Consider the following 9,941-nt stretch of genomic DNA (forward strand, 5'->3'; position numbering starts at 1 on the left):
TGAACCTTCTACTAAGTTGTGAAGACACGGCAGAACCTAATCACAGCTTGCTGTACCAGACAATTGCCTATGCAGAGGATTGGGAGAACCGAGAAGCAGCCGTGCAACCTGAATATGACAGCTCTGTGGATCAACCTAAGAAGCAATGATTACAGGGTCTGGGCCCACACAAGCAGCTCTGACTGGTGGGAGTGAATCGTAATGTCAACTAGGGATGTTCAACAGTGGCTGGAGATGTTCTGACCAGGGAGACATTTAAGCACATAGCCTTGATGCTGGGGCCACAAATTGTGAAGCAGAAGACTGTCATGCATTAGCCCATTGCACTGGGCAAGACAGTGGCCATGGGCATCATGAAACTGGCCACCCCCACCAGCCTCCACTACATCGGGAACCAGTTTGCTGTGGCTCCCTGCACAGCCAGGCTGGCAGTTCACAAGATATGCCAACTGCTGCAGGACATTGCAGAGAACAACTTTATTTGCCTCGATAACCCCTTGGAAGTTATTGAAGGGTTCAAGGCTATGGGGTTCCCTAACTGCCCAGGTGCACTGGACAGCACATACGCCTCTGTGTTATCCCCATTGCAGGTGAGTCAGTCATTCACAGACAGGAAGGGATTTGCCTCAGTGATGGATCTGTGATGAAGCTGTGGATGCGGGTGTTCAGAAATTGCTGCTGCCTGATAGATAAAGTATAATAAGTGCCCAGAGTCTCCAATACAGTGATCCGTGGTGTTGCTCCCTGCTTGTCATAACAGACGCAGCTTACCCCCTCTGGCCCTGGCTTATGAAGCCATATGGAGGACACATTACTGACCTGTAAAAGATAGCATTCAACTATCATCTAAGCAAATGCAGGATGGCTGTTGAATGCACCATTGGCTGCCTCAAAGCATGGTGGAGGTCACTGAACTACAGGCTTGAGTTGGAGCCAGAAAACATAACAGCTTTCATAGTGGCAGCTTGGGTGCTCTACAATATTTGCAAAACCAGGTGAAAGGTTTTCAGTGAGTATTGGGCTGAGGCGGCGCAGGAGGTAGTGGATGTGGTAAGTCAGTAGGGGATGCTCCTGCACTGAGCCACCTGTCTCACTGCACCTCATCCAAAAACCAGGCTTCAGGTGCCTCCACAGGGGCACCAACGTCTGACCAACCCCCTTCCTGAAGCACACCTGCAAGCCTGGGGTAGCACTGCCACCACCCAGGCTCAGGTCTCTGTCTGGGCCCTGTGCTGCCTGGGATACACATGCCCTAGACCTTGGGATCTTGGAGTGCTTCTATTAGCCTGAGGCCTAAAAAGTAGCCTCCCTTGGTCAGCTGAGCCAAGGGAGCAAAAAAGCCTGCCCAATCCCTCTCGAGCATGTACACCACAGCTGGTTATAATGGACAGCTGTATTGGTTAGTGAGGGTAGGCATGGGGAGGGGTACAAGTCTCAGGAGTAGCAAAAGACTAACTCCGAGCATACAGAGAGGCTCGGTAGCCCTTTGATATGTGACTAGAGTACATTAATCTAACTTCCTAGTTAAGTTTCTCACTTCTGGATCCTAAGTATGAGAGAGGGCTACAGAAGTCCATGATGCTCAGTGGGTGTCTTTAAAAATGTCCTCCCACCTTCTTCCTGGAGGGAACCACTTAATAGCCCTTCTGACCTCATCAGTAAGTTCCCATTGGACGCAGTCCCACTGGCTGATGACCAGTGCTTCACAATGACACATGACTGACCACAAGAGAAAACTAGTCACATGACCTGCAAAGGTGGGAAACTATTAAAAAAAGAAAAAGAGCTCCCCCATCCCTATGGAATTCCCTAGGCAACCAGGTAGTTGACTAGCAACTGGATTGATAGACACATGAGTGAGGGAAGAGTCTAGGACCAGGTAACCCAAAAAGTAAGGAGGCTTGGAGGGGGGTCTTTCACAGTGGGCAGAGACGTGGGTGGGCAGTGCACAGCATCCCACACCATCAGCATGGAGACACTGTTCAGGTGGCCATTGTGCGGGCTTGCCTGGCTGCACACATTATGGCCGTTGCCAATGGAGTTGGTTCTCTTTAGGTCAATGGATATGTTCCTGATACCTACCGCTGAGTGTTTCCTTGAATAAAAATAAAATTTCATTGCAACATAAAACTTCTGTCCATCTCTTAAGTATACTGTCTGTAGTGGCAGGGAGGAGGATGTGGTGACCGGGGGGGCGGGGTAAGCGTCTCCCTGCAGGCAGCTGTGGCTTCTCATGGTCACTTGAAGTATGAATAGCTGCCCACCACTGGGACTAAAGCAGGGCATGGGAGGAAGGCGGGGAGACGCTCTCTGGTAGGAGAAGTGGGGTGTCATTGTCAGGCTGCCAGGCATAGCTCTGGAGCCACAGCCCAGTGCGGGGCTGATACCCGGCCCAGATCAAGTCCCCTAACCTAGCCTGCCTGGACCTGGGTGGACCATGTGCTGTGAAGAGTTAACGAAAGCGCTCCAAGGTGATCATGTTAGCCAACAAAGGGCTTGTTAATTCCGTGCAGGAACCAAGGTTGGATTATAGGGTGATGGTGCAGTTGCCAATAAGGGCACCCTTTGGTGAACCAGGGTGGGACAGCATGATCCAGGGTGGCACCCATACCAGGGCTCTGCTGGGGGGGCATGGTCTTTGACCATGCAGGAGTCTGCGGGTTGGCAGGGGGTTACTTGTTAAAAGTCCAGGAGCACCCATGGGTCTGACTGTACCGAGAGCTAGTATATAATAAGTCCCCACCGTGGCAAGACTAGCTAATGGGTCCCAAAATTTCCCTTCATGTCGGAAAAGATTGCCCCCCGCCCCCACACACACACACACAGAGGCAGATTAATGCATGGGCCAGCTGTGCCTCGGCCTGTGAGGACGAAACACATGGCAGCCTGTGGCTGCTGGGTACCAAGTAGGGGCACATGACCTCACCGGAACCCTGAAAGCAGCCTGAACTGCCGGCAGCAGCAGGGATGAAGGGGCTATGGGGAGTTTGGGGGGGGGGCTAGGAAGACTCCCCCTTAGTGCTCCCCCTGCTGGCAGGACATAGAACTGCTCCACAGCCAGGCTGGGATCTTGCAATGTTGACAGCATGGCCTGGGGCATGCAGGCTACAGATCGCAGCTCTGCTCCCAGCTGCAGAACAGGGTGCAAGTAGAGGGGGACCCAGGCCATGGTGGGGGGCCTGGGCCCAGGGCCCCAATGAATCTTAATCCACCCTTGACTGCCTTGACACATCTTAATATGTTAATATTTTGGGGTAACTTGTGTCTTTTTTATAAGTGCCTTCCAGAAAACCCACGTACAGCAGAGGCATCGTCCCACACCCCTCCCCTGGGCTATGCTGCTGCGTGGGAGATATATAGGTATTGACAGACAATGCCTGAAGAAATCTCCCACAGGGGATTTTGTAGCCTGTAGGGGGAGGCAAGGAACCTTCCTGATTTTGGGAGTACGGGGCAAAAACTGTCTTCTTTCTCCCCCTGCAGAACAATAAGACATGGAAGATGATGTCACCTGCCGCTGTGCTCTTTTATTGCTGTTGGTTGTATTCAGTTTATTTATATTTGGTGTTTTTATTTATTTTTAAAAAATAAATAAAGGCTGTATTTTTTTAATTGTATTTTTAAATAGGTTTGTAAAGTTCCTTCTGGATGTGGTGTGTTTTTTTCATAAGCGAAATAATAAATGTGCCAGCTAGGCCCGGGGCCAGGGGCCCCTGGCTTGGTGTGGATGAAACCGGCAGATAGGCCAGCCCAGGTGTGTGCCATGCAGTAGCCTGTAGCTGCCGGGTACCGGGGCGGGGTGGGGAACACAACCATGCCACAGCCCTGGGAGTGGCAAGATCCACCAGCGATGGCAGGGAGCAGAGGGACTACAGGGAATTTTGGGGTAGCTGTAGCCACCCCTCCCCCCCGCCCAAGCTCCCTCTTAGCACCACCCCCGCTGGCTTCAGGTCATGGCTATACCCCAACTATGGACCACGCTGTCACTGCCACAAGATGCCAGCCCAGCTGCAGAGCAGTTTTGCATGCTGCCTCATACCCTGCCAAACTCCAGGCCCACACTATCACAGCACTGCTGCTGCTGGGGTCTCCACAGAAACCGGCCGGAGCCATGTGGGCAGAGGCTAATGGGAAATGGAGTCTGGCTGCTGGCCAGATCCACCATTTTGCCTACCCTATCACAAAAAGGCCCAAAATAAGCAACCTCCAAATAAAACGCCCAAAAAAACACAACTTGTGCCTGCAGGCGCTACAAGAAAGAACCGAGTGTCTGTGGGTTCAGACACAGCCTCCCCCCTGCCTTGACCCAGCTGTGACCCAGGTGAACCTCAGTGTCTGGTTACAAAATTTCCAATAGTTCAGGACCCTGTCTGTTTGCTATGCCACCTTTTGCAAACAACTACAGGGTCGGTTGGGGGGCAGGACTTCCCTTGGCCAGGTCACCCCAAGAACCTTTCAGTTGTCTATGGCTTGAATGCCCTCCCTAGAACCCTATTAAATCTCTGACCACAGAAGTGACTAGTGGGGTTCTGAGAACCCCATCATGAAACTACAGGGCTGCCGCTTTATGAATAGAAGGTACACAACAACACCTAGCCCTGCCCAACACCCCTGGTTCCCCCCACCCATGCTGCCCAGGGGACGAGGCTGCTGAAGGCAGCCCTGTAGTTTCATGACTACAGAAGCTGGCAGAGGGACCCACAAGGTGGGTGGGAAAAACTGGTAGAACTGGTAAATCTGCTAAAAAAATGTAGGCTGGCTTGGGTGGGGGGTAAACTCCTGCATGCTGACAGAAAAAAAAATTAACTTGATGCCTCTCACTTTGGGCCTGGGCAGTCTTTGGGACTGTTTGGACCTTGGGAGTCCTGTGAGTGGGCAGGCAGTATATGCTCTGAAGGGCAAACGAAAGCACTCCAGGACTCCCCCTTTAGGTGCCCAAGAGGTTCTTAATTCTCTGATGGAACCAGGGGTAGATTATGGGGTGACAGAGATGGTGCTGCCATCAGTAACCGAGCCCCTTGGGGAGACACAGGCAACAAGGCACAGGGGCAGTACCCATGCCAGGGCCATGGGGATGGGGGTATGACCATGCAGGCAACCACGGCTTGGTGTGGAGCTCCCTGTGGACAGCTATGTTTGGGGGGGGGGGGGGGGAGTTTGGGAGTGAGGGGATTACTGGTTTGCTGGCACCCCCTGCTGTAATTGAGTACCAAGAAATCAGTGGGGTGGATTGTTATACAGCTCCCCCTGCTGTAATTTACTATGAATTGTACACTTAGTTTAATTTGATTTAAAAACTGCCACTTGTAAACAATGACATACCAATTTAAAACAAACCATGTCAATTTTAATGAACCTATTTAATTTAGTGAGGATTAAACCCCGTTATGTGTACAAGCACCCATAGCTACTTAATACTAAAATATTAAGGGAATAATATCTATTAAGTCCTAAACTGCATCAAAATGGATACGTTTATTGCAAAACTCATAAAGCTTGCTCATGTTTTAAGATAAAAAGCAAGCTAGGCTGTGGACCAGTGTTGAACAGTGTCATCAATAGAAGCATTAAGGGTTGAATCCCATCCCCACTAAAGTCAACTACTGCTTTGCCACGGACTTCTCTGGGACCAGGATTTTATTTTTCATGTATTATCACCAGTAAATATTTATCAAAACCTGCTTAGAGATTTCCTGCTTGAATTGGGTTGTACCCTGACATTTATTAAAATGAGAAAATGATCTATAATGAACAATAAGACCTCTATAGCTAGTCCTCACAGTTAATTCCTCTTTTTTTTTTTTTTAAAGCAGAGTGAGTGAATTTAAGTGCTGGCTTAACATTAACATTGAAATCTCCTCCAGCTACCAAATGGGTTATGTGGATATGCAAGCGTCCTCCATAATGCTTGTCAGATGTCCCTCAATCCTGACCACCTTTAGGAAGGACTATTTTCACTCTAGAATCATTCATAAGAAACTGATGCACCACTTTGTTTCATGTAGGACATTAGCAGTTTACCTTCCGCCTTTTACTGGATTTGCACCAGTAATTAAAAAAAAACAGTGCACCCTGTGTACCAGCCTCTGGAACTGTCTACCATGTTTCTTTGAATATAGGACTCCCTTGATTTTAAGAGGCACTCAAATTTTCTAACTTTCAATTGAAGAAAAAACTTCTATGGAGCTTTAAGAGCTTTTTTATTTCTTAGCCCAAATTTAAGACACAGGCCATTTCAGAAGAAATATTTGGTTTTAAAAGATGTATCCTATAGTCAAAGGAATAACATACCACTGCAGTTTTTCTACCCTTCTTTTGCTACTTGTCTAGGAGCCATTTTCACTGAAGCATTTCACTGAAGTGACCACATCCACACATGCAATTAATGTGCCCAAATTTTCTGCACAGAAATTCAGACGCGTTAGGGCACACATCTACACATGCGCCCGTGTCAGGAGCAAACTGAGCCCAAAAGGAGCAGCCTAGCCCAGGGCTGTTCTTGCCCCCGCTTTGGCCCCCTGCAGCAGCCAGGAGGAGCTCCGGCTCAAGGGGTAGCTCCCTCCCAGCTGCAAAGAGATTGGGGCTGGCCCCATGCCTTGGGGGATGGGGAGAACTGTCCTGGCTCCGGGGACAGCTCCCTCCCAGCCATGGGGAGCTCAGGATTGCAGCCCAGCTTGGTGGCACTAGCTTGGGGTGATGCCCCACGTCCAAGCGGCAGCAGTGCTCTGATCTCTCCTCTCACTTTGCTTGCAGGTGGTGGAGGAGCCCAGGATGAACTTGCTGGATCAATCCGTCATCAAGAAAGGTAAGGAGGCACCTGCCCACTCGGCAGCCTCAGACCCTGTTTCTGTTTCTGGGGCTGGCTCTTGGTGAGCAAGTCCTGTCATTCTGCTTCCCAAAGCACTCAGCTGGGGGAAAATGGGATCTGAGCAGCACTGGGACCAGGGAAGACCACCCCCAAGCACTGGGCAAGAGCTGAGGCATGAGCTGGGAGATCCCAGCTCGTTGCTGCCCTCCCTCTGGCCAAGTGCCTTGGGAGGCAGAAAAAACAAGGCTCAGAGGGCAGGGCTTGCTGAGAGCCAGCCCCAGAAACTTGAGCAGAGCACCTGCAAAGCCACCAGGTGTGCGGGTGCTTCCTTACCTTTCTTGATGATGGACTGATCCAGGAAGATCATCCTAGGCTCCTCCACCACCTGCAAGCGAAGCAAGGGGAGAGATCAAAGTGCTGCTGCCACATGGGCACAGAGCATCGCCCCAAGCCAGAGCTACTGAGCTGGGCTACAATCCCAAGCTCCACAGAGATGGGAGCTGCCTGGAGCCAGGAACAGCTTCCCCCCACCCTAAACTCAGGGCTTAGCCAGGCAGCTGTTGTGGCCCCCTGCTGCTTTACCTACCTCAGTCCAGTAGTTTAAAGTGCCATTTTCTAGTACCTGTATCTGTTGGTACTAGCATATGGTGATTTCAATTAATCTACTGCACAGTAATTGCTGTGCATGTGTAGACAGTGACACTTTACTGCACATCAGATTAATCTAATGCATAGTAAAACGTCTCATGTAGATGTACCCAGCAAGGCCAAAAGCTTTTCCTTATCCTGGATCTCTCTGAATGGCTTGAGTCACTTATACTTCCCTTACCACAGAATGGCAGAGATGGACGCTCCATGAAGTGACTGCAACCCCTGATCAAACCATAAATGAAGGCCTTCAAGGCCTGCTGCTGTGGCTACAGCTCCTAAAAAGAAGGTGGGTTTTGGTAACTGATCAATACAGCAAACTTTTCTGAATAGCCTTTAGAAATAAAGAGTCTGCCTTTCAGAGCATATAAATGGCATTTGAAGTCTAGAGAATTCAAGACATTCCTTTAACTTCGGCAAACTTATATAGATGCCAATTCTGACAGGTTTGCTGATAGCTGACAAGTGACAGCTCATGTCAAGTAACATGTATCACCCCCGTACTAAGAAAAACTGGATCCCATTCTTTGCTGACTGTAACACTAAATAATCACTAGTAATAAAGGATTTGTCCTAATAACCACATAGGTCAACAGTTCCCCCATAAACAAAATTATCTGAAGAGTCCAGGGATTTAGTGATTGAATTTTTTCCTAATACCAGTAAATAAAATGGCAATTCACTTGCCCTGGGTAAATTCATATAATGTAAAGGCCACTTCACAGAGTGCAAACTATTTCCCAGGTGTTTTCATGACCTTCATCTTGCATGAGCCAAACTAACATGTTCCTTTTGACAAATTAATTACATTGCTATATTCCAACCAAAACAGCATTCAGCATGCTGGAACGAGATCACAGATGGCACTGTCTGCAGACAGATAGGGGCTTCACTCAAGACAATGTTTTAATTTTTTTTCTGAGCTAAGTATCTCAGAACAGTGAGTAGCATCTCCATCTTGAGCCTGCCCTGATTCTAGGCTAAAAACAATTCCTCACTTAGTATCAAACTTGTCTTTATAGTTTGACTTGGTCTCCTCCCACATTAATAACTACTAGATGAAAGCAAGAATCTTCACTGAAGAGGAAAGAGGGAAGTAATATCTGTACAAAATAAATCTCCCCAATAAATAATGAACAAGTCACCTGGAAACAGAAAAGAGAAGAAAAGCCTGTCATAAGCTCCTTAGGCCACAGTGTGTTGGGAAATTAAAGCTTTGCAGCTTTACCATCCAGAATAAAATCTACTGCTAGACTGCAATGCTAACCAGAAATGACAGCACCAGATCCAGAACATGTGGTCTTCTCCATCACTCTCCACCAGATATCTACCTGGCCAATTAATTAGATGACCAAAAATGAATGTCTCCCTTCTTAAGGTTGAGCTGCTTCTCAAAGGTACACAACTGCATCCTCGAACTAGGGTTTTTCCCTTTCTCCTGCTGCCATAGTAACTTATGCTCCTGAAGGTCTAACCGTGACATAACCCTTTTGGTAATAAACAGAGAAACTATGACAAAATAAGACAAACCATGTCTTTCATCACCAGCATTGTGACCTCTAATAATAATTCCCAGTGCAGTATTCTACCATCATAGGAACTTTTTTCCCAATATGCCTTTCTGCAGTTAGCCCTTTCAATGTGACAGAACCAAACAGCTACAGCTCTAAGGAAGCCATTTTACAGCTAAAAGCAGCATCTTCTTACCTGCTCCTAGGTTTTTCCTTTTTGACCACTGAGGAGATGGTCCCTCTCTACACCACATAAAAACGATACCATAGCATTCAATGTCCCTGTTCCTGCTGCATGTTATGTCCTACCCACTTGTTTTTCCAGCAGAAGTTTGTTTCAGCGACTGGCATTGCTGATACTGCTATGTGAAACAAGCAGGGTTCTGTTCTATCTTGTGCATTATCAATATAGTTACTGGCTAGGTGCCACCTGCACAGTCTTTGTTACCAGACAGAAGGCAGGGCAGGGCTGCACCCTAGAGACTAACTCCTGCACAGCGGCATAACCCTGTCCTGCCTTTTGCCTGACAAGCAGGGCTGATTACTGCTCTCCCCATGTATTAGTGCAGGTACTGTCAGGGGCTGCACAGAACAGTTTCTAGATCCCAGAGCCGTCTCTGTAAGGCTGGCAATCACAAAATCACCTCACAAGCAGAGTAAGTCTGAAGGGGAGTGTGTGAAAGAGGGTGCATGTGGAAGTTTCCACCATATTATTGGTAGGGGCCTGGCCTTGTAAAGGCTGGAGGCAGTTTCCCAGTGAACGCAGTGGAAGGGGCCAGGAAGTCGAATGAAGCCCCGAGAGGATGAATGAACCCCTTTGCCCCGCGCTCCTGACAATGGGGAAGACCCCGCGGGTACCCGTGTGCACCCCCCCGCCCCCTGCGTGAAGCCACCGGCGCCGCCCGGGCTCAGGCCGGGGCCCACCCCGCGCGGGCAGGCCCATGGTGGCGGCCCCCTGCCGGCGAGGCGGGAGG

General features: G+C 49.1%; 1 protein-coding gene across 1 annotated transcript in view; it reads left to right on the plus strand.

The window, feature by feature from the left end:
* Positions 1 to 344: 344 nt before the first annotated feature.
* The window catches only part of PURA (purine rich element binding protein A), a 17,032-nt gene continuing 7,435 nt past the window's right edge, over positions 345 to 9,941 (plus strand). Inside the window, exons 1-3 of the mRNA XM_019534706.1 lie at positions 345 to 590; positions 6,754 to 6,805; positions 7,732 to 7,745. Coding sequence (XP_019390251.1) covers positions 345 to 590; positions 6,754 to 6,805; positions 7,732 to 7,745 — 312 coding nt within the window. The remainder of the gene's footprint in view (positions 591 to 6,753; positions 6,806 to 7,731; positions 7,746 to 9,941) is intronic.

This window comes from Crocodylus porosus, unplaced genomic scaffold (genome assembly GCF_001723895.1).
Source record: "Crocodylus porosus isolate Cpor-Errol unplaced genomic scaffold, CroPor_comp1, whole genome shotgun sequence".
Lineage (NCBI taxonomy): Eukaryota > Metazoa > Chordata > Crocodylia > Crocodylidae > Crocodylus > Crocodylus porosus.